This window comes from Anomaloglossus baeobatrachus, chromosome 1 (assembly GCF_048569485.1).
Source record: "Anomaloglossus baeobatrachus isolate aAnoBae1 chromosome 1, aAnoBae1.hap1, whole genome shotgun sequence".
Taxonomy (NCBI): Eukaryota; Metazoa; Chordata; class Amphibia; order Anura; family Aromobatidae; genus Anomaloglossus; species Anomaloglossus baeobatrachus.
Window position 1 is genome coordinate 538,644,888 of NC_134353.1, and position 25,463 is coordinate 538,670,350.

The 25,463-nt window shown below is 48.5% G+C and overlaps 2 protein-coding genes across 6 annotated transcripts in view; both read left to right on the forward strand.

Moving 5' to 3' along the window:
* The window catches only part of LOC142244354 (cytoplasmic aconitate hydratase-like), a 97,710-nt gene extending 96,156 nt beyond the window's left edge, over positions 1 to 1,554 (forward strand). For all 3 annotated transcript variants that reach the window (XM_075316553.1, XM_075316570.1, XM_075316562.1), the window contains exon 21: positions 773 to 1,554. In XM_075316553.1, the coding sequence (XP_075172668.1) occupies positions 773 to 886 (114 nt within the window). In that variant the 3' untranslated portion in view covers positions 887 to 1,554. The remainder of the gene's footprint in view (positions 1 to 772) is intronic.
* The window catches only part of LOC142244368 (cytoplasmic aconitate hydratase), a 188,587-nt gene that overhangs the window by 96,152 nt on the left and 66,972 nt on the right, over positions 1 to 25,463 (forward strand). The window lies entirely within an intron of this gene.

Below are 25,463 nucleotides of genomic sequence, written 5' to 3' on the forward strand. Positions count from 1 at the left end.
GGCTTTGGGGTACAGGAAGATGCTGGCTGTGTATCACAGCCAGATTCTAATTGGTATGGTGAGCCTTTGGCCCAATCCATACACAGTCACACATCAGAAGGGGTTAAAGTATGAATTTCGTTACTAAGGCTACTTTCACACATCCGGTTTGAGCCGTGCGGCTCAATCCGGTTGTGAAGCCTATGCAACGGATGCGGTGAAAACACCGCATCCTTTGCATAAGTTTTTTACATGCGGCCGGTCCGGTTTTTGCCGCTTGCGGCATGCTACTGAGCATGCGCAGTGGCAAAAACCGCATGCGGCGGCTGGATGCGGTTTTTGCCGCATCCGGCATCCATAGGGATGCATTGGGAAAAGCGCCGCATCGGCCGGATGCGGCGCGATGCGGTTTTTTTTACCGGAGCAAAAAACGTTGCAGGGAACGTTCCATCCGGCCGCCGCATCGGCTAAATCTGCCGCATGCGGCAAAAACCGGACCGAACGCAAGCCCATGCGGCACTAATTAAACTCTATGCAGGAAAAACGCAACCGGCAGCAAAAAAAAACCGGTTGCGGTTTTCCTGCAAAGTGCTGGATTGTGCCGCATTGCAAAAGCCGGAGGTGTGAAAGTAGCCTTAGATGTAAGAAAACAAACGTTCTTATTGCCATAATTGTATTGACACAGATGTCAACCTTTGACTGGGCAATGAAACCGCTGAGGCAGTTGAAACACAGGGCACAAAGTATGGCGTCCGCAGAACCTAATCACATTTTCTGTTTTATTCTTTCACAGTTGGATACAGGAAAGACATTTGAATCCATAATGAGATTCGACACAGACGTGGAACTTACCTATTACCGCAATGGAGGGATCCTGAACTACATGATCCGCAAAATGGCCCACTAGCCAAGAGTGAGATCTGGAGTATGTCCAGCCACTTCGAAGGGTGGAGACCAAACCTTCATCTGTGTCTTACATTAAAATGCAGAGTTTTTGGTAAATGTTTTAAAGCAGAAGGATATCCATATGCTGTCATGTTTCCGCAGGCTCATGACAATACTCAGGAATATGTTGTGTGACAGTCTGGCCTAACTAGTTAGTGTTGGTCTGGTGCCCCCATAAGTATTCATGTAGTTCTGCTCTTGGAGCTTGCCATTCATACTACCGGAGCAATATAATGGTGGTGCTAAATCCGCTCAAATATTGCAACAGTCAACAATTGTCTTTCATGTTTTATACAATGATGTCTCGAGTCTCAGGAGTCCGTCAACATTTGCACAAAGCAGATTTTTTTTTTTTTTATCTTTTTAAAAAAAAAAAAAAGTGTCCATGCTGTAAAGTAAAAAAAATAAATGCAAGTTACAAGTTTCATTTTTGTAACTCTGGATAATCTCCTTTTGTTTGCCACATTAGGCAACAACATTGTCATTTAAGAGTTAAAGCCGTTACCCAGTAAAGTTGATTGGAGGTGTAATTATTTCTCGATCACTTGTTCTAAGGTTTACACACCTTTCCATTTCACTACAATTTCTGCTTGTTTTCAAGTCATAATCACAATAAAGGCCTTTTTAAAACCGAAAACAATCAGTGGAAATCGATTTATTTCTAAAGATGTACATGTTTTGTCTTTCATACAGCTCCTCCCCGCCTCACTTGTACGCCTCACGTGCTCACTCATTTTTCTTCTCTTCGGCTATGTTCATATTTCTGTGTTTTTCTGATCAATTTTAAGAGACGACAAACAAAAATGAGTCACAGGACACATTAATTTGAATAATTTATCATTTTTATTCCTAAAATATCTTTCCACTCAATCTGTTTCTTGGATGAACAAAATATGGTATGTTTTTTGTTTGGTCTTTTTTGTTTGAAAAATAGAGCCCAGCCTTGATGTTTCCACTTGTCTTGTTCAGTGATGGTTAGGTTTAACCCCATTACGACCGCGTTACGTTTTAAAACGGCACCAAAAAAGGGTACTTATTCCTTTCTGCCGTTTTAAAACGGCGGGCAGAAATAAGTGTATAGCGCCCCCCAGCGTCAGAAAATCTCCGGGGTTTCAGCTACCGGGGGTAGCTGAGACCCTGGAGATCATGATTCGGGCCGGTTTTTCCGGTCCCCAGTCACGTGATGACCGGTATACACCATATACCGATCATCAAGTTATAGTAAATGACCGCGCCGGTAAAAAATGATTTATCTCCCATCTGGCATGATCAAACATGCCAGATGGGAGATAAATCTTTTTCCCGGTTCCCTCCGGTCCCCTCGGTATCCCCAAAGTGCCCCCCCCCCCCCCGACCCCCAACCCCATCCCGAAAATCCAAGATGGCCGCGCGCACCGGCGAGCACAGCAGCGCGCCGGACGCATTTACACTTTTCTTATGGTTTCTGTCGTATGTGCCATAACACATACGACAGAAACCTGCTCCCTAGGCCCTGCCGGGTCCCCCCCTATCCCCACCCCGGTGTTCCCCGGTGTCATACATACCTGTCGGAGCGCTGATCCCCCGCGGCCCCCTCCTCCTTCACAGTAGACGGTGAGTGCGGTCACATGTGCCGAGCAGCTGACAGCTTCCTGTGTTGTGAGACGCTGGCTGCTGCTGCTGCTGCTGCTCGGCACACTGCAGCTGTGACCCAGGGAGGGTGGGTGCAGATTCTTTGCACCCACTCTCCTCAAATGGAGGGTCTGCAATACTAGAAAATGGGGGATACGTTCCCTGAACGTGTCCCCCATATTCTAGAAGGTCCAGAGTCGACGTGGGACGTCCAAATGGATTACAGCGGATTTTATTTTTTCTTTTCTTTTCAATAAATTGGTCAATCAGGGAATGTTTTGGGGAGTGTTTTTTCAAATAAATTTTTTTTTTTTGTTGTCATTTTTTTTTTTTTATTACTGTCAATTAGTTATGTCGGGTATCTGATAGACGCCGTGACATAACTAATTGCTGGGCTTGATGCCAGGTGACATTACACACCTGGTATCAACTACATTTATTACCCCGTTTGCCAACGCACCAGGGCGCGGGATGAGCTGGGGCGAAGCGCCAGAATTGGCGCATCTAATGGATGCGCCACTTCTGGGGCGGCTGCGGCCTGCTATTTTTAGGCTGGGAAGAGTCCAATAACCATGGCTCTTCCCATCCTGAGAATACCAGACCCCAGCTGTCAGCTTCACCTTGGCTGGTGATCTAATTTGGGGGGACCCCACGTTTGTTTTGTTTTTTTTAATTATTTATTTATAAATAAATAATTAAAAAAAAAAAAAAAACAGCTTGGGGAGCCCTCCAAATTGATCACCAGACAAGATGAAGCTGTCAGCTGTGGTTTGCAGGCTACAGCTGTCTGCTTTACCCTAGCTGGCTATCAAAAATAGGGGGGGACCCCACGTCATTTATTTTAATTTTTTTTTTTTGGGTTAATACAAGGCTAGGCATCCTTTAGTGTCACATGAAAGGCACTAAAGGGCGCCAGCTTAGAATATGCAGGGGGGTGGGACGTTTTGACATCTATCCATTTATCCATTGTAGCATTTTACGCTGTGTGCCCACAATCAGGGTTTGCAATGTTTTGGGCGCAGAGTGTTTTTCCTGCGTCCATAACGCTGCGTTGTGCAGTAGAAGCACAGTGGCAGGATTTTTAGAAATCCCGTGCCCACTGTGTTTCTTTTCTCCGCAGCATAAATCGACCTGTGGCGCAGCTTCCCGAGCCTCAGCATGTCAATTTATGCTGCGGAGATGAGTGTTCTTTGCAGGTAGAATAGAACTAAAGTCCACAGCAGCCTGAACCCAAATCATGGGCATGGGCAGCTGCGTTCTCCCGTGGACAACACTCATATCTCTGCAGGAAGGCTGACACTGGGTACTAGACGCCGTGTCGCTGGATCATGGCCACATAGCCTAAAGGCTACTTTACACGCTGCGATATCGGTCCCGATATCACTAGCGTGGGTACCCGCCCCCATCTGTTGTGCGACACAGGCAAATCGCTGCCCGTGCCGCACAACATCGCGCAGACACGTCACACATACTTACCTGCCCGGCGACGTCGCTGTGACCGGCGAACCGCCTCCTTTCTAAGGGGGCGGTCCGTGCGGCGTCACAGTGACGTCACTGAGCGGCCGCCCAATAGAAGCGGAGGGGCGGAGATGAGTGGCCGGAACATCCCGCCCACCTCCTTCCTTCCTCATAGCGGCCGGTAGGCAGGTAAGGAGAGGTTCCTCGTTCCTGCGGTGTCACACGGAGCGATGTGTGCTGCCGCAGGAGCGACGAACTACATCGTTACTGCTGCAGTAACGATAATCGAGAATGGACCCCCATGTCACCGATGAGCGATTTTGCACGTTTTTGCAACGATGCAAAATCGCTCATCGGTGTCACACGCAGCAACATCGCTAATGCGGCCGGATGTGCGTCACCAATTCCGTGACCCCAACGACTCCGCATTAGCGATGTCGCAGCGTGTAAAGCCCCCTTAACAGTGAGAAATTTGTTGCTACAGCAACATTTTTGTGAAGTACCTGTGGATTCAAAATGTTTACTATACTCCTGAATAAAATCCTTGAGGGGTCCAGTTTCCAAAATGAGGTCACTTGTGGGGGGTTTCTGATGTATAGGTACCCAAGGGGCCCTGCTAATGTGACATGGTGCGCGCAATTTACGTCAACTTTTCCAAAATTCAAATGGTGCTCCTTCCATTCCAAGCCCTCCCATTTATCCAAACAAAGGTTTTTGGCCACATGTGGGGTATCCCTGCGCTCACAAGAAATTAGATAACAACCTGTGGGGTACACGTTTTGTTGTTGTCTCTTGAAAAAGTGAAAAATGTGTCGCTAAATCAACATTTTTGTGAAAAAAATGAAAATTTCAATATGGCAACCTAAGCTTATCAAGTTCTGTGAAGTATTCGTGGATTCAAAATGCTCAATATACACCTAGATAAAAGCCTTGAGGGGTCTTATTTCCAGAATGGGGTCACTTGTGGGGGACCTCCACTGTTTAGGTACCTTAGGGGCTTTCCAAATGCGACATAGCGTCCGCTAATTATTCCAGCCAATTGTGCAGTCAAATGGCACTTTTTCCCTTCCGAGCCCTGCTGTGCACCCAAACAGTTGATTTCGACCACACATAAGGTATCAGCATACTCAGGAGAAATTGCACAATAAATTTTATGCTGATATTTTTCCGTGTACTCTTGTTAAAAAAAAAGCTATCTGGTTGAAGTAACAATTTTGTGGTAAAAATATATTTTTTTTATTTTCACAGCTCAACATTATAAACTTCTGTGAAGCACCTGGGGGTTCAGGGTACTCGCCAAACATCTAGATAAATTCCTTGTGGGGTCTATTTTCCAGAATGGGGTCACTTGTGGGGGACCTCCACTGCTTAGGCACCTCAGGGGCTCTCCTAATGCAACATGGCGTCCGCTATTGATTCCAGCCAATTTTGCAGTCAAATTGCACTCCTTCTCTTCCGAGCCCTGCAGTGTGCCCAAACAGTTGATTTCCACCACGTACAAGATATCAACAAACTCAGGAGAAATTGCGCAATAAATTTCATGGTGATTTTTTTCCTGTTACCCTTGTGAAAAAAAAAGCTACCGTGTTTCCCCGAAAGTAAGGCCCTGTCTTACATTAATTTTACCCCCAAAAGTCCCACCCTGCCTTACTTTCGGGGGAGGCCTTACATTGGAAAAAAAATGACAATCCTCCCCCCTGCAGCCTCCCCATTGTTTGGGATCAGGCATCCACCCCTTCCTCCCCCCTGCAGCCTCCCCATTGTTTGGGATCAGGCATCCACCCCATCCTCCCCCCTGCAGCCTCCCCATACAGTGGTTCTGCCCCCCACTCTGCCACCACACACACTGACACATACGGTACCGGTACAGCCCCACACGGCACCCACACATATCGTACCGGTACCGTACACACACACACACACACACACACACACTGACACATACAGCCCCATACAGCACCCATACACATACCGTACACACACACACACACACACACACACACACACACACACACACACACACACACACACACACACACACACACACAGAGTTTCGGAACTTACCGTTACTTGTACCGGGCTGACGATTCGGATGCCGGGGACGCTGGACCAATCGGAGCGAGCCTGCAGGCGGTGACGTCGCGGCTGATTTCGGCCAATCAGCTGCGAGCCGGCTGACTGGCCAATCGCAGCTCGAGCTGAGGGCCAATCAGCTGCGAGCCGGCTGACTGGCCAATCACAGCTCGAGCTGATGGCCAGCAGGGAGCCTTGCGGGGGCCATTCACCGGAGGCGGACCACGGGTGGCACGAGACTGGAGAAGGCCTGGATGGAGCGAGGGAACAGCGGTAAGTTCCTGTACTTTCCCCAGGGACCCCCACCCATAGGCGGCCTTACATTCCCCGGCCCCCCCCCGCTACCCTGCCTTACAATCGGGGGGTGCCCTACATTGGCGGACCCCCCCGAAACCCCCACCCTGCCTTACTTTCGGGGGGGTCCTACTTTCGGGGAAACACGGTACCTGGTTGAAGTAACAATTTTGTGGTAAAATTTTATTTCTTTGTCGCTCTATTGGGAGACCCAGACAATTGGGTGTATAGCTTCTGCCTCCGGAGGCCACACAAAGCACCACACTTTTAAAAAAGTGTAACCCCTCCCCTCTGCCTATACACCCTCCCGTGGATCACTGGCTCCTCAGTTTTATGCTTTGTGTGGAAGGAGGCACACATCCACTCATAGAAAAAAAAAAAAAAAAAAAAAAGATTTATCATACATAGTATGACAGAAGAAAAGAGGTCCCCTATGGGGTCCCCGGCATGCTCCCTTCTCACCCCACTATGTCGGCGGTGTTGTTAAGGTTGAGGTACCCATTGCGGGTACAAAGGCTGGAGCCACATGCCGTCTCCTTCACCATCCCTTATGCGGCTCTGGGAGAAGTGGGAGCTTCATCGGTCATTCACAGGCTGAGACCGTGCTCCATCCGCAGCCCCTGGTGGAACCTGCTGGACCGGAGCGTTTTCATCCCCAGGGACCGGGCCCTGCACCTTCAAGGTACTCTGTGTCCCCATGGGGGGACGGTACGGGGAGAGAGGTCGCCTCTCTCCCCAGTAGCGCCGTCCATTGTTTTTTCATCGGACTTCCGCGCCGGCCGTGCCTGCTTGTCGGGCACGGCCTTAAATTTAGTCCCCGGCTTCATCGCGGCCTAGTCGCGAAAAATCCCACCCCCGGGCCTGCTTGTCAGGGGGAAGGGCGGTATTACCGACAGAGGGCTGGAGCATCTTTGCATGCCTCCCCTCCCCTCTCATGGACCGCTATGGGGCCTCCAGATTCCCGCCTTTTGCCGGCACCGCCCATGGCTCCACTCCCCCCTTTGAGAGCTCCGGCGGCCATGTTTGGCATTCTGCCGGTGTATGCTGCAGCTGCACATCTCTACAGCTCTGGGGGACCCACGACAGGGAATCTGGAGGACACCAGCGGTTGGTAAGCCACACCGGTCACCTGGTGCTGGTTCCCCTAGGGTGCCGTGATATATATATATATATATATATATATATCTACATATATATATTCGGAACGGCTGTTTAACCCTTTCCCATATACCCTCAGTGGTCGCTCTCCTAAGGGACACTTATTGCTTGCAGCATGTCGTCCACAAGGAGCAAAGCCCTTAAGACACAGGTTTTTTTTCGCAGCCTGTACCTCTTGTGGGGCTATGTTGCCTGCGGGATCCACCTACCCTCACTGTGATCAATGCTCGACTCCTGCCACGCTTGCTCAGCCGGAGCCCGGGGCACTTGTGGGCCCCTCGGCTCATGTAGATCCCCCTGCTCCTCCTGAGCAGGCTGCAGGGACAGAGTCACCGTCATTGGCCTCTTTCGCTGAGAAACTGTCACTTTCTCAATCCATTGCACAGTCTATGGACAAATGGTCATCTAAGCTCCTTGAGGCTTTGCAGTCCAGACCGGGCTCTTCACAGGCCCCGGCCCCTGTTAGTTTGTCTCCTCCAGGGCCTTCTCGGTCCGCGCCGCAGCGCGCTCCCAGGATAGCCCCTAGGTCCCAGGCGGAGGACTCCTGCCCGGATCGCAGTCCCAGACCGGCTAAGCGGCCTCGCTGGGACTCTTCCCCGGCCTCCTCACGCTGCTCTTGATCTCAGCTGGAGGACTCTCAGGATGACGAGGCGGACGTGGGAGCTCAGGGCTCTGACCCTGACTTCGCCCTCAACCTTGATACCCCTGAGGGGGACGCCTTAGTAAATGATCTTATTTCGTCCATCAACCAGGTGTTGGATCTCTCTCCCCCGCCTCCACCGGTAGAGGAGTCGGCTTCTCAGCAGGAGAAACACCAATTTCGATTCCCCAAACGTACGCGCAATACATTCTTTGATCACTCTAACTGCAGGGACGCCTTCCGAAGCCCAGGGCAGTCCCGGACAAGCGTTTTGCTAAAAGGCACTCTGACACGCGTTATCCCTTTTCACATGAGGTCGTTAAGGGCTGGGCGCACTCACCCAAGGTGGATCCGCCAGTCTCTAGATTGGCTGCTAGGTCCGTTGTGTCTGTTGCCGATGGCTCATCCCTGAAGGATGCCACTGACAGACAGATAGAGCTCTTGGTGAAGTCTATTTATGAGGCCACGGGCGCGTCTTTTGCCCCGGCCTTTGCGGCTGTGTGGGCTCTCCAAGCAATCTCGGCATGTCTGACTGAGATTAATGCTGTTACGCGGAATTCTGCTCCGCATGTGTCTTCCTTGACCTCTCAGGCATCAGCATTTTCGTCCTACGCCATGAACGCCGTCCTGGACTCAGCCGTACGGCTGTAGCATCCGCTAACTCCGTGGCAGTCCGCAGGGCCATGTGGCTGCGCGAATGGAAAGCAGACTCTACTTCCAAAAGGTTCTTAACTGGTTTGCCTTTTTCTGGCGAACGTTTGTTTGGCGAACGGTTGGATGAGATTATTAAGGAATCCTCGGGAAAGGACTCCTCCTTACCCCAGTCCAAACCTAAGAGACCTCAGCAGAGAAAAATCCAATCGAGGTGTCGGTCCTTTCGTCCCTCCGCCAAGCCCCAATCCTCTTCGTCCAACCGGCCGGAGAAAGGCCAGAAGAACTCCTATGGGTGGCGGTCCAAGTCATGCCCCCAAAAGGCCGCAGGAGGCACTGCCTCCAAGACGGCCTCCTCATGACTCTCGGCCTCATCTAGCCACATCCTCGGTCGGTGGCAGGCTCTCCCGCTTTGGCGACGCCTGGTGGCCACACGTTCAAGACCGATGGGCGAGAGACATTCTGTCTCATGGTTACAGGATAGAGTTCAGCTCTCGACCTACGGCTCGTTTTTTCAGAACCTCCCCACCCCCCGCACAGGCAGACGCACTGTTTCAGGCGGTGGACGCTCTAAAGATTGAAGGAGTTATGATTCCCGTTCCCCTTCAGGAACGTGGTCGCGGATTTTACTCCAACTTGTTCGTGGTGCCAAAAAAGGACGGGTCTTTCCGTCCCGTTCTGGACCTCAAGCTGCTCAACAGACATGTGAGAACCAGACGGTTTCGGATGGAATCTCTCCGCTTGGTCATCGCCTCGATGTCACAAGGAGACTTCCTAGCATCGATCGACATCAAGGATGCTTATCTCCATGTGCAGATTGCACCCGAACACCAACGTTTCCTGCGTTTCGCCATCAGGGACAAACACCTCCCAGTTCGTCGCATTGCCCTTCGACCTGGCGACAGCCCCACGGGTCTTCACCAAAGTCATGGCATCCGTCATGGCGGTCCTGCACTCTCAGGGCCACTTGGTAATCCCATACTTGGACGATCTCCTAGTCAGGGCCCCTTCTCGGGTGGCGTGTCAAAGAAGTCTTACCGTCACTCTGGAGGATCACAGAGCTCTGGCAGCGGACGCTCTGGTCCAGGATTGGTCGCAGTTTCGACTGCCATATGTGTTTCCCCCTCTGGCAATGCTGCCCAGAGTACTACGCAAGATCCGGTCCGACTGCCGTCGCGCCATTCTCGTCGCTCCAGACTGGCCGAGGCGGTCGTGGTATCCGGATCTGTGGCATCTCACGGTGGGTCAACCGTGGGCGCTTCCAGACCGTCCAGACTTGCTGTCACAAGGGCCGTTTTTCCATCTGAATTCTGTGGCCCTCAACCTGACTGTGTGGCCATTGAGTCCTGGCTCCTAGCGTCTTCAGGGTTATCTCAGGATGTCATTGCCACCATGAGACAAGCCAGGAAGCCAACGTCCGCCAAAATCTATTACAGGTCTTGGCAACTTTTCTTATCCTGGTGCTCTGATAACGGTTTGTCTCCATGGCCGTTTGCTTTACCCACATTTCTTTCATTCCTACAATCTGGAATGGACAAGGGTTTGTCCCTCGGCTCTCTCAAGGGACAAGTGTCGGCGCTCTCCGTATTTTTTCAAAAGCGTCTAGCCAGGCTTCCGCAGGTCCGCACGTTCCTGCAGGGGGTTTGCCACATGGTCCCACCTTACAAACGTCCGTTGGATCCTTTGGATCTTAACAGGGTTCTGACGGCTCTTCAAAAGCCGCCTTTTGAGCCGCTGCGGGATGTTTCTCTTTCCCGTCTTTCTCAGAAGGTGGCCTTCCTGGTGGCAGTCACATCACTTCGGAGAGTGTCCGAGCTTGCAGCGCTGTCATGCAAAGCCCCCTTCCTGGTTTTTCACCAGGATAAGGTGGTTCTGCGTCCTGTCCCGGAATTTCTTCCTAAGGTGGTATCCCCCTTTCATTTAAATCAGGATATCTCCTTGCCTTCCTTTTGCCCTAATCCAATTCACCAGTGTGAAAAGGATTTGCACTCTTTGGATCTAGTGAGAGCACTCCGGTTCTACGTGTCTCGCATGGCGCCCCTGCGCCGTTCAGACGCGCTCTTTGTCCTTGTCACTGGCCAGCGTAAGGGCTCTCAGGCCTCCAAGTCAACCTTGGCTCGGTGGATCAAGGAACCGATTCTCGAGGCCTACCGTTCTTCTAGGCTTCCACTTCCTTCAGGGTTGAAAGCCCATTCTACCAGAGCCGTAGGTGCGTCCTGGGCTTTGCGGCACCGGGCGACGGCTCAGCAGGTGTGTCAGGCAGCTACGTGGTCTAGTCTGCACACTTTCACGAAGCACTATCAAGTGCATGCCTATGCTTCGGCAGACGCTAGTCTAGGTAGGCGAGTCCTCCAGGCGGCGGTTGCCCACCTGTAAGAGGGGGCCGTTTTCGGCTCCTTTTATTGAGGTATTCTTTTACCCACCCAGGGACTGCTCTTGGACGTCCCAATTGTCTGGGTCTCCCAATGGAGCGACAAAGAAAAAGGGAATTTTGTTTACTTACCGTAAATTCCTTTTCTTCTAGCTCCTATTGGGAGACCCAGCACCCGCCCCTGTGCCCTTCGGGCTGGTTGTTCTTTTGTGTACACATGTTGTTGATGTTGAATTGTTCTTATGGTTCATGGTCTTCAGTTCTCCGAACATCCTTCGGATTGAATTTACCCTAGACCAATTTATAAGTTTTCTTTTTCCTGCTTTTGCACCAAAACTGAGGAGCCAGTGATCCACGGGAGGGTGTATAGGCAGAGGGGAGGGGTTACACTTTTTTAAGTGTGGTGCTTTGTGTGGCCTCCGGAGGCAGAAGCTATACACACAATTGTCTGGGTCTCCCAATAGGAGCTAGAAGAAAAGGAATTTACGGTAAGTAAACAAAATTCCCTTTTTTTTTATTTTCATGGCTCAACATTTATAAACTTCTGTAAAGCACCTGGAGGTTCAGGGTACTCACCAAACATCAAGATAAATTCCTTGAGGGGCCTAGTTTCCAATATGGGGTCACTTGTGGTGTTTTTTTGCTGTTTACGTACCTTAGGGGTCCTCCAAATGCGACATGGTGCCCGCAACCTTTTTCAGCCAAATTTCCTTTCCAAAATTCAAATATTGCTCCTTCCTTTCCAAGCCCTCCCATTTCTCCAAACAAAGGTTTCAGACCACAAGTGAGGTATCACCGCGCTCATAAAAAAGTGGGTAACAAACATTGGGGTCAAATTTTTGGAATTACCTCTTGAAAAAGTGAAAAAATTGATGCTAAAGCAACATTTTTGAGAAAAAAATGAAAATTTTCAATGTGACAACGTAACGTTATCAAAATGTGTGAAGTACCTGTGGATCCAAAATGCTCACTATACCCCTAGATAGAAGCCTTAAGGGGTCTAGTTTCCAAAATGGTGTCACTTGTGAGGGGTTTCTGCTGTTTAGGTACCTTAGCGGACCTGTAAATGCAACATGGTGCCTGCAATCTATTTCAGTCAAATTTGCTTTCCAAAATTCAAATATTGCTCCTTCTGTTCCGAGCCCTCCCATTTGTCCAAACAAAGGTTTCTGACCACATGTGGGGTATTGGCGCGTTCATAAGAAAGTGGGTAACAAGTTTTGGGGTTCATTTTGTTGTGTTATTTCTTCTAAAAGTGAATAAATTTGGGGTAGAGCAACATTTTAGGTAAAATTTTATTTTTTGCTTTTTTTCATTCCACTTTGCTTTAGTTCCTGTGAAGCACCTGAAGGGTTAATAAGCTTCTTGGATGTGGTTTTGAGTACTTTGAGGGGTGCTGTTTTGAGAATGGTGTCACTTTTAGGTATTTTCTGTCACTTAGGCCTCTCAAAGTCACTTCAAATGTGTCCCTAAAAAAATGGTTTTGTGAATTTTGTTGAAAAAATGGGAAATTGCAGATGAACTTTAACCCCTTCTAACTTCCTAACCCCAAAACATTTTGTTTCAGAAATTGCGCTAATGTAAAGTAGACATGTGGGAAATGTTATTTATTAACTGTTTTATGTGACAACTCTCTGGGTTAAGGGCATAAAAGAAGGGAATTTTGTTTACTTACCGTAAATTCCTTTTCTTCTAGCTCCTATTGGGAGACCCAGACAATTGGGTGTATAGCTTCTGCCTCCGGAGGCCACACAAAGTATTACACTTTAAAAAGTGTAACCCCTCCCCTCTGCCTATACACCCTCCCGTGGATCACGGGCTCCTCAGTTTTGGTGCAAAAGCAGGAAGGAGAAAACTTATAAATTGGTCTAGGGTAAATGCCATCCGAAGGATGTTCGGAGAACTGAAGACCATGAACCAAAAGAACAATTCAACATGAACAACATGTGTACACAAAAGAACAACCAGCCCGAAGGGTACAGGGGCGGGTGCTGGGTCTCCCAATAGGAGCTAGAAGAAAAGGAATTTACGGTAAGAAAACAAAATTCCCTTCTTCTTTGTCGCTCCATTGGGAGACACAGACAATTGGGACGTCCAAGAGCAGTCCCTGGGTGGGTAAAAGAATACCTCAATAAAAAGAGCCGAAAAACGGCCCCGTCTTACAGGTGCGCAACCGCCGCCTGAAGGACTCGCCTACCTAGACTAGCGTCTGCCGAAGCATAGGTATGCACTTGATAGTGCTTCGTGAAAGTGTGCAGACTAGACCACGTAGCTGCCTGACACACCTGCTGAGCCGTAGCCCGGTGCCGCAATGCCCAGGATGCACCCACGGCTCTGGTAGAATGGGCTTTCAGCCCTGAAGGAAGCGGAAGCCCAGAAGAACGGTAGGCTTCGAGAATCGGTTCCTTGATCCACCGAGCCAAGGTTGACTTGGAAGCCTGCGAGTCCTTACGCTGGCCAGCGACAAGGACAAAGAGCGCATCGGAACGACGCAGGGGCGCCGTGCGAGACACGTAGAGCCGGAGTGCTCTCACAAGATCCAAAGAATGCAAATCCTTTTCACACTGGTGAATTGGATTAGGGCAAAATGAAGGCAAGGAGATATCCTGATTGAGATGAAAAGGGGATACCACCTTAGGGAGAAATTCCGGGACAGGACGCAGAACCACCTTATCCTGGTGAAACACCAGGAAGGGGGCTTTGCATGACAGCGCTGCGAGCTCAGACACTCTCCGAAGTGATGTGACTGCCACTAGGAAGGCCACCTTCTGCGAAAGACGTGATAGAGAGACATCACGCAGCGGATCGAAAGGTGGTTTCTGAAGAGCCGTTAGAACCCTGTTAAGATCCCAGGGTTCCAGCGGACCCTTGTAAGGTGGGACTATGTGGCAAACTCCCTGCAGGAATGTGCGGACCTGCGGAAGCCTGGCTAGACGCTTTTGAAAAAACACGGAGAGCGCCGAAACTTGGCCCTTTAGAGAGCCGAGTGACAAACCCTTGTCCATTCTGGATTGAAGGAATGAAAGAAAAGTGGGTAAGGCAAACGGCCATGGAGAAAGGCCGTTATTAGCGCACCAGGATAGGAAGATTTGCCAAGACCTATAATAGATCTTGGCGGACGTAGGCTTCCTGGCCTGTCTCATGGTGGCAATGACATCCTGCGATAACCCTGAAGACGCTAGGAGCCAGGACTCAATGGCCACACAGTCAGGTTGAGGGCCACAGAATTCAGATGGAAAAACGGGCCTTGTGACAGCAAGTCTGGGCGGTCTGGAAGCGCCCACGGTTGACCCACCGTGAGATGCCACAGATCCGGGTACCACGACCGCCTCGGCTAGTCTAGAGCGACGAGAATGGCGCGACGGCAGTCGGACCTGATCTTGCATAGCACTCTGGGCAGCATCGCCAGAGGAGGAAACACATAAGGTAGTCGAAACTGCGACCAACTCTGAACTAACGCGTCCGCCGCCAGAGCTCTGTGATCCTGAGACCGTGCCATGAATGCCGGGACTTTGTTGTTGTGCCGTGACGCCATGAGATCGACGTCCGGCGTTCCCCAGCGGCGACAGATCTCTCGAAACACGTCTGGGTGCAGAGACCCTTCCCCCGCGTCCATGCCCTGACGACTGAGAAAATCTGCTTCCCAGTTTTCTACGCCCGGGATGTGAACTGCGGAGATGGTGGAGGCTGTGGCTTCCACCCACTGCAGAATCCGTCGGACTTCCTGGAAGGCTAGACGACTGCGAGTGCCGCCTTGGTTGATGTAGGCGACGGCAGTGGCGTTGTCCGACTGGATACGGATCTGCCTGCCCTCCAGCCACCGATGAAAAGCCAATAGGGCTAGATACACTGCCCTTATCTCCAGTATATTGATCTGAAGGGATGACTCTATCGGAGTCCAGGTTCCCTGAGCCCTGTGGTGGAGAAAAACCGCTCCCCAACCTGACAGGCTCGCGTCCGTGGTGACCACAGCCCAGGTTGGGGGTAGGAATGATTTTCCCTGCGACAGAGAATTGGGAAGGAGCCACCACTGAAGTGACGTCTTGGTTGCAAGGGAAAGAGAGACGTTCCTGTCGAGGGAAGCCGCACTCTTGTCCCATTTGCGGAGAATGTCCCATTGGAGTGGCCGAAGATGGAATTGCGCGAACGGGACTGCCTCTATAGCTGCCACCATCTTCCCCAGGAAGTGCATGAGGCGCCTTAAGGGGTGTGACTGACTCCGAAGAAGGGATTGCACCCCTGCCTGCAGAGAAAGCTGTTTGTTGCTCGGAAGCTTGACTAACGCTTGCTGGGTATGAAACTCCATCCCAAGGTACGTCAGTGATTGGGTCGGTGTCAACTTGGATTTCGGGAAGTTGATGATCCACCCGAACCGCTGGAGAGTCGCCAGAGCGACGGATAGACTTTGTTGACACGCCACCCGAGACGGGGCCCTGACTAGGAGATCGTCCAAGTAGGGAATCACCGAGTGGCCCTGAGAATGCAGGACCGCCACAACGGATGCCATGACTTTGGTGAAAACCCGTGGGGCTGTCGCCAAGCCGAAAGGCAATCCCACGAACTGAAGGTGTTCGTCCCCGATGGCGAAACGCAGGAAACATTGATGTTCGGGTGCGATCGGTACATGGAGATAAGCATCCTTGATGTCGATCGATGCTAGGAAGTCTCCTTGTGACATCGAGGCGATGACCGAGCGGAGAGATTCCATCCGGAACCGTCTGGTTCTCACATGTCTGTTGAGTAGCTTGAGGTCCAGAACGGGACGGAATGACCCGTCCTTTTTTGGCACCACGAACAAGTTGGAGTAAAATCCGCGACCACGTTCCTGAAGGGGAACGGGGATCACAATTCCTTCTATCTTTAGAGCGGCCACTGCCTGAAAAAGTGCGTCGGCCTGAGCGGGGGGCGGAGAGGTTCTGAAGAAACGAGCCGCAGGACGAGAGCTGAACTCTATCCTGTAACCATGAGACAGAATGTCTCTCACCCATCGGTCTTGAACATGTGGCCACCAGGTGTCGCCAAAGCGGGAGAGCCTGCCACCGACCGAGGATGCGGCCAGGGGAGGCCGAGAGTCATGAGGAAGCCGTCTTGGAGGCAGTGCCTCCTGCGGCCTTTTGCGGGCGAGACTTGGATCGCCACGCATAGGAGTTTCTCTGGCCTTTCTCCGGCCTGTTGGACGAAGAGGATTGGGACTTGGCGGAGGGACGAAAGAACCGAAATCTCGATTGGATTTTTCTCTGTTGAGGTCTCTTAGGTTTGGCCTGGGGTAAGGAGGATTCCTTTCCTTTGGATTCCTTAATAATCTCATCCAATCGTTCGCCAAACAAACGGTCGCCAGAAAACGGCAAACCGGTTAAGAACCTCTTGGAAGCCGAGTCTGCCTTCCATTCGCGCAGCCACATGGCCCTGCGGACTGCCACAGAGTTAGCAGATGCTACCGCCGTACGGCTAGCGGAGTCCAGGACGGCGTTCATGGCGTAGGACGAAAAGGCTGACGCCTGAGAGGTCAAAAACGCAACTTGCGGAGCAGAATTACGTGTGACAGCATTAATCTCAGTCAGACAAGCCGAGATTGCTTGGAGTGCCCACACGGCTGCAAAGGCCGGGGCAAAAGACGCGCCCGTGGCCTCATAGATGGACTTCACCAGGAGCTCTATCTGTCTGTCAGTGGCATCCTTCAGGGATGAGCCATCTGCAACAGACACCACGGATCTAGCCGCCAATCTGGAGACTGGAGGATCCACCTTGGGACAGTGAGCCCAACCCTTAACGACTTCAGATGGGAAGGGGTAACGCGTGTCAGTGAGGCGTTTAGCAAAGCGCTTGTCCGGGACCGCTCTGGGCTTCTGGACAGCATCCCTGAAGTTAGAGTGATCAAAAAACGTATTTGAAAGGTCCGTTCTGGACTGCAAAGCCTCTAGCAGCTTAGAAGACCATTTGTCCATAGACAGTGCAATGGATTGAGAAAGAGACTCAGAGTTTCTCAGCAAAAGAGGCGAACTCTGTCCCTTCAGCCTGGTCAGGGGGAGCAGGGGGGTCTACATGAGCCGAGGGGCCCACCAGTGTCCGAGGCTCCGGCTGAGCAAGCGAGGTAGGAGTCGAGCATTGCTCACAGTGAGGGTAGGTGGAACCCGCAGGTAACATAGCCCCGCAAGAGGTACAGGCCGTGAAAAAAACCTGTGCCTTAGCAGCTTTGCTCCTTGTGGACGACATGCTGTTGTCTCCTAGGAGAGTGATCACTGAGCGTATATGGGAAAAAGGGTATACAGCCCGACCGAACAGATATATATATATATATATATATATATATATATATATATATATATATATATATATATATATATATATATATATATATATATATATATATATATATGTATCTATTCCGGCACCCTAGGGGGACCAGCACCGGGTGACCGGTGTGGCTTACCGACCGCTAACGAGCGGAGTGTGTCCTCCAGATTCCCTGCCTTGGATCCCCCGGAGCTGCAGAGCTGTTCACTGAGAAGCCTCCACCGGCAGAATGCCAGAAAATGGCTGCCGGAGCTCTCAGGGGAGGAGTGCAGCCGTGGGCGGCGCCAGCAAAGTGCGGGAATCTGGGGTCCCCACAGTGATTAGTGAGGGGGGAAGAAGACATGCAGGATGCTCCAGCCCTCACATCCGACGTCAGGTCGGTAATCCCGCCCTTACCCCTGACAGGCAGGCCCGGGGGCGGGATTTTTGCGACTAGGCCGCGATGAAGCCGGGGACTAAATTTGAGACCGCGCCCGACAAGCAGGCACGGTCGGCGCGGATGTCCACCGGCCTTCTCAATTCAGCAGCTGCCGCTGCTTCCGGGAAGAAGGTGCGCTCCCTGCACAGTCCCCTATGGGGACACAGAGTACCTTTGAGTTGCAGGGCCCGGTCCCTGAGGTTGAAGAGGCTCCGGTCCGGTAGGTTCCCACAGGGGCTGCGGATGGAGCACGGTCCCAGCAAATGGATGACCGCTTAGGATCCCACTTCTCCCAGAGCCGCATAAGGGATGGTGAAGGAGACGGCATGTGGCTCCAGCCTCTGTACCCGCAATGGGTACTTCAACCTTAACAACACCGCCGACGTAGTGGGGTGAGAAGGGAACATGCCGGGGGCCCCGTGGGGGCCCTCTTTTCTTCCAACCGACATAACTGAGAATGCATGAGTGGATGTGTGCCTCCTTCCACACAAAGCATAAAAACTGAGGAGCCCGTGATCCACGGGAGGGTGTATAGGCAGAGGGGAGGGGTTACACTTTTTAAAGTGTAATACTTTGTGTGGCCTCCGGAGGCAGAAGCTATACACCCAATTGTCTGGGTCTCCCAATGGAGCGACAAAGAAATTAAAAGTTTGAAAATTGCAAAATTTTCAAAATTTTCATCAAATTTCCGATTTTTTTCACAAATAAAAGCAAAAAATATCGTTCTAAATTTATAACTATCATGAAGTACAATATGTCACGAAAAAACAATGTCAGAATCATTGGGATCCGTTGAAGCGTTCCAGAGTTATAACCTCATAAAGTGACACTGGTCAGAATTGCAAAAAATGGCCTGGGCATTAAGGACAAAACTGGCTTCATCCTTAAGGGGTTAAGCCCACCTCACCTTGGCGATGTCTGAGCACTGTACATCTTATGCTTCTGGGCCCTTTAGTCAGTTTGCAATTCTGGAGCAGGACAGAATATGGGTTCCTGTTATCACATCCCCAATCTCCTAGCAATATCAAGAGTGCTGCATCCCCCTATAAGACTTAACTGACTCTGAAAAGTCAAAATTTGTTAAAGGGATTCTGCCTACACAGACTGACTATTCAAATCAAGCACAGGCGTTTGGCCATCATGGCGGGGCTAATCATTTTATATATATGATTTGCCTTCCCCTCTTCTTTGATTGACAGCCTGGCTTGATAGAATTAGAGAAGGAGGAGATAGATGGGAAGGTGTATATAAATAATTGGCCCCACCATGATGCACAAGCACCAGTACTTGTTTAGAACATTTGCTCTGTGCTGACAGTTCCTTTAAATATTTTTTTTGGCTCCGCTTGTCTGAGGAAAACAAAAAAACAAGCTGCCTTAGGCCTAAGCCACATGGCAAGACAAACTGTGTGAGTGGAGTGCGATAAAAAAATCGCATTCCACTCTGACCAATATTAGCCTGTGTGTCAGCGCACATGAGCGATTATTCTCTCAGCCCTAATCGTACTGAGAAAACAATCGCAGCATGCTGCGACTGTAATGCGATCATGGTTTCTCTCGCAACCATTCAAGTCAATGGGGCGAGAGAAAAATAGCACTGCACTCGCGGTACACCAGAGCACCGCGAGTGCGGAGCGAGAATGGCAATAGCCGGCTACGGAGGAGAGAGGGAGATAAATCCCTCCCGCCCCTCCTCAGAGCCGGCCCACACCCCGCAGCTGAGGTCCGCTCGCATGATCGGACCTCGGTCGCAGGGACACTTGCATGACACTCAGCTCTGCTGTATTGCCAGCGTGAGCCGAGTGTCATGCGGGGGGATCGCAGTAATCCCCGTGTGGCCCCAACCTAATAGTTCTGCTCACCTTGATATGATATTAATATTCTTAGGCCACATCCTTGATCAATACACATCACTTGATATGCCTTAAGCCATTAAGCATTCAAGGTTATATAGGTAGGAGTTGAACAATAAGCAGGAAAATGATTGCAGAATTATTAGGCAAGTGAGTATTTTGACAAACAGTGTAGGTGGAAGCCCCAATGTAATTGCTCAACGAAGAGCACAGGATAAATGTGAAGGGAGCTTTTTAATTGTGATCCAAAAGGTTATGTTACCAAAAAGGTGCAAAAAAAAACAAAAAACCTAAAACTTAACCCATGAAAAACAAGCTCCCTCTGAGGTACGTCATCTGGTAAACCCTTCACGACCTTTGATGTGCATAGGGAGCATCATTCCAGGCGCCCAAGATGTGATCGCAAGGCTCCGATGGGTTGCTATGGCTGCCAAGGATCTGCTGAAATCCCCCATGTCTGTCATTAGGAATCTCCTGTGAAAGCCAGCATTTATAGGAGATTGTGATTTTCACTATACATAGCAGTGCTGATGTGGTAAAACGATCGCAGCTTTAAGTACCCTAAGGGACTATTAAATACTAATTAAATCGGAAAAAAAAATTAAATCACCCCCTATTAAAAATAAAATTTTGTACCTCTGCGTTCGTAAAAGTCTGATCTATCAAAAGATAAAATAAATGAATCCAATAGGTAAACAATTATGTTTTTGAGGCAGCTGCAGCATTGCAATAGAAGGTGATCAAACCATCGAGTCTGCCCCAAAATGGTACAATGCCTTGCGAAAGTATTCGTCTCTCTTGAATTTTTCAACCTTTTCCCACTTTTCAGGCTTCAAACATTAACATGTTTATCTTTATGTTATGGTGAAGAATCAACAAGACACTATTGTGAAGTTGAACGAAATTTATTGCTTATTTTAAACTTTTTAAAAAACTGAAAATTAGGGCGTGCAATATTATTCATCCCCTTTAAGTTAATACTTTGTAGCGCCACCATTTGCTGCGATTACAGCTGCAAGTTGCTTGGGGTATGTGTCTATCAATTTTGCACATCGAGAGACTGAAATTCTTGCCCATTCTTCCTTCGCGAACAGCTCAAGGTGAGTGAGGTTTGGATGGAGAGCGTTTGTGAACAGCAGTTTTCAGCTCTTTCCACAGATTCTCGATTGGATTCAGGTCTGGACTTTAACTTGGCCATTCTAACACCTGGATACGTTTTTTTGTGAACCATTACATTGTAGATTTTGTTTTATGTTTGGAATCCTTGTCTTGTTGGAAGACAAATTTCCGTCCCAGTCTCAGGTCTTTTGCAGACTCCAACAGGTTTTCTTCAAGAATGGTCCTGTATTTGGCTACATCCATCTTCCCATCAATTTTAACCATCTTCCCTGTCACTGCTGAAGAAAAGCAGGCCCAAACCATGATGCTGCATGTTTGACAGTGGGGATGGTGTGTTCAGGGTGATGAGCTTTGTTGCTTTTACGCCAAACATATCGTTTGGCATTGTGCCCAAATAGTTCGATTTTGGTTTCATCTGACCAGAGCACCTTGTTCCACACATTTGGTGTGTCTCCCAGGTGGCTTGTGGCAAACTTTAAACAACACTTTTTATGGATATCTTTGAGAAATTGCTTTCTCCTTTCCATAAAAACCAGATTTGTGCAGTGTACGACTGATTGTTCTATGGACACTCTCCCACCTCAGCTGTAGATCTCTGCAGTTCATCCAGAGTTATAATGGGCCTCTTGGCTGCATCTCTGATCAATCTGCTCCTTGTTTGAGATGAAAGTTCGGATGGACGGCCGGGTCTTGGTAGATTTGCAGTGGTATGATACTCCTTCCATTTCAATATGATCGCTTGCACAGTGCTCTTTGGGTTGTTTTAAAGTTTTGGAAATGTTTTTGTAACCAAATCCTGCTTTAAACTTCTCCACAACAGTATCGCGGACATGCCTGTTGTGTTCCTTGGTCTTCATGATGCTATCTGCGCTTTAAACAGAACACTGAGACTATCACAGAGCACTTGCATTTATACGGAGACTTGATTACACACAGGTGGCTTATATATATTATCATCAGTCATTTAGGACAACCTTGGATCATTTACAGATCCTCAATGAACTTCTGGAGTGAGTTTGCTGCACTGAAAGTAAAGGGGACGAAGAATGTTGCACGCACCAATTTTCAGTTATTTATCTTTTAAAAAGTTTAAGCAATAAATTTCGTTTAACTTCACAATTGTGTCCCACTTGTTGTTGATTCTTCGCCATAACATTAAAATTTGATCTTTTATGTTTGAAGCCTGAAATGTGTTAAAAGGTTGAAAAATTCAAGGGGGCTGAATACTTTCGCAAGGCACTGTATCTGTAACAATGTCAGGAGAATTGGGAAATTGTACTTTTCTTGCAATGTTAAAGGGGTGGTTCACCCATATTTTTTATTGTCTAGATCGATGTTATATTGAGAAACAAAGATTCTCTAAAATACCTTATGTTGGCAGTAGTGCCTGTGAGAGGCGCTATTGCAGACTGCTGTTCCCCGCTCCGTGACCCACGGGCTCAGTGACCTCGGGGATCCAATGACGTCACATTAAGTTCCTGACACCGCGACCGGCCGCAGTGTCCGTGAGTGATGGGCTGTGGACGGTGTTTCGCTGCTCGTCACAGCCAATCAGCTACCTGCTCCCTCCTCCCTCACAGCAAAGCGCTGCAAGCAGGAGACACGCCGAGCTGTGACGAGTGGTGAAACACCGCCCACAGCTCAGTGAGTCAGGAAGACTGGGGCCAGCAGCAGGGATGTGACGTGTCCAGAACGTAACGTGACGTCACCGGATCCCCGGGGTCACGGAGCGGGAACAGTGGTCGGCAATAGCGTCTCTCACAGGCACTATTGCCAACATAACGTATTTGAGAGAAACATTGGTTCTCAATATATCAATCTAGACAATAAAAAAAATGGGTGAACCACCCTTTTAATGCACTAGAATTTTTTTTTCCTGCTATCCTGTGCATCACATGACAAAATGAATGGTGTCATTTAAAAGTACAACTTGACCTGCAAAAAAAAGCAAGCCTCTGTATGGCTGTGGACAGACTAATAAAAAAAAGTATAGCTGTTTGAAGAAGGCGAGGAGAAAACAGAATTTTGTCCTGTTATATAGGTGTTAGCAGAAAGCTAGGTGGATTTCACTTTGCTGGTACCACAGAGGCTCCAAAAAAGCAACCTAACTCCTCTCAAAATAATCCATTACATAAGTTGAAAAAAGACCTAGGTCCTCTAGTTCAACCTTTCTCCACCAATTATACATAGTTACATAGGTTGGAAAAAAAAAATCAGCATGCCCAAATAAAAATAAAAAAAAAAAAAACCAGCTTCCTTCTGATCCTCACATTGTGCTTAACCCCTTAAGGCCCAAGCCACTTTGTATCCTACTGACCGAGCCTCATATCTCAAATCTGACCAGTGTTAGTTTGAGTTAATAACTCTGGAACGCTTCAATATATATGTTCTTCAGACTTTTTTTTTTTTTCTTTTTTTCCATGACCTATTCTACTACACGATAGTGGTAAACTTTACTCAATATTTGCGTTTGACAATATAAAGAATTTGGCAAAATGTTTTTGGAAAATTTCACAATTTTCAAACTTTGAATTAAGCCAGAAAGTTATACCACACAGAATAGTTAAATCATATTTGTTACATGTCTTCTTTACATTAGTACCATTTTTTCGTTGTTAAAAAAATTAGGAGGGTTAAAGTTTATCAACAATTGAATTTTTCAAGCAAAGTTAACCAAACTTACGTTTTGAGGACCACATCACATTTGAAGTGACTTTGACTGAAATTGCCCAAAAGTGACACCATTCAAAAACCTGCACCCCCTTCCAAAAAGTACTCAAAACCACATTCAAGACCTCTATTAACCATGTAGGTGATTCACAGGAACTAAACCAATGAGGGAGGAGAAAATGAACAGTTTACTTTTTCCCTCACAAGAATGTTGTTTTAGCCCCAAATTTCGTATATTCACAAGGGTAACGAGAAAATGCACCATACAATTTTCTGTGCAATTTCTCCTGCATGCAACAGTAACCCATATGTGGTGGAAAGCTACTGTTTGGGCACATGGCAGAGCTTGGAAGGGAAGGACTGCATAGACTTTTGAAGTGCAAAGTTGTCTGGAATAGATGGTGGATGCCATGTCACATTTCCTGAGTCCCTGATTTGCCTACACAGTAGAAACTCCCAAAGTGTCCCCCTTTTGGAAACTACACCCCTTTAGGATTTTAGGTAGAGGTGGCGTGAGCATCTTGAACCCACAGGTGCTTCCCCATATTTTAAAACATTGGACTGAAAATTTCATTTTTATTTTTTATTTTTTTCCAAAAAAGTTGATTTGGCCTCATTTTTCATTTTCACAAGAGCAGCTAGAGTAAATGGACCATATAATGTGTTGTGCAATTTTTACTGAGAAAGGGGATAGCCCATATGTGGTCACAAACTTTTGTTTAGGCACACGGCAGGGCTCAGAAGTGAAGTGCTATTTAATTTTTGCATTGCAAAATTATCTACAATAGATTTGTAGTAAAAATTAAATATTACGAGTTTGTTTGTTTTTAACAAAAAATTATGCCAAAAGCCCAAATTTTAAATTTGGGTAACAGGAGAAAATGGACCACATTTTGTTACACAATTACTCCTGAGTATGGCAAAACCCCATATGTGATCGAAAGTACTTTTGAGGCACAGTGCAAAGTGAAGAAGGAAAGGAGTGCCGTATTGGAGTGCAGATTTGGCTGCAGTTGTTTGCGGGTGCCATATTATATTAGCAGAGCCCTTCAGGGTCTCCTCCTTGAAGAAGCAACAACACCTCGCAAAACGCGCGTTGGTGGCGATCCCGTCCTCCTCTTTGGGTATGTGCATCATGTGATTCTATACCTTTGACTTCCATGGCTGTTTTCTTGTTGGCATGTGGTTTTTTTACTGTGACTTTTTTTTTTTTTTTTTTCTTTGACATTGGACATGTTCTATTGATATGCACTTGCACTTTAGACTGTGTGATAATTTGTCTGCCAGAGAACTATTGGCCTGTGGTTGGAAACTGGTGATATGGGTTTTCTACATACCTGGGTGGGGTTGGGTTTTACCAGTGTATATACTGCAATTGTCAGTTAAATAGAATATTGATATTTTCCACCTACCCCAGTGAGTTCGATTATCTGTTAGTATACCTTTACCTTCCCTCATGCCACGACTAGAGGATTGTTAAAACATCCAGCACCTCTCCTCCCACGGCTAATTGTTTCCCCCATTGTTTTAAACCGCATGCCTCTCCCACGACTAGTAGAGAGTGTGAACAATAGATATTATTATTATATCACATCTATTTTTGATGGTTTAACAGAATAGCCATATATGTTCACCTCTCCCACGGCTATTGATAACAACTGTATTGTACATTTTCATCACAGTGTTTGCCCCCTTTTGATTCAGTGGTAGTTTTTAACTCCCTTTATATTGCTGTTTTGCGTTTGTCTCTTTTGATAATAAATACATTTCTATTTGCATATACACTCGACTGTTCTCCTTTTTGCAGAGCCCTTGACGTGCCTAAATGGCAGAAATCCCCCACAATTTACCACTAGTGTTGAGCGGACCCGGATCCGCACGGTTTGAGCGTCCGATCAGAGTCCGACCAGTACCAGGGATTCGGGGTGCA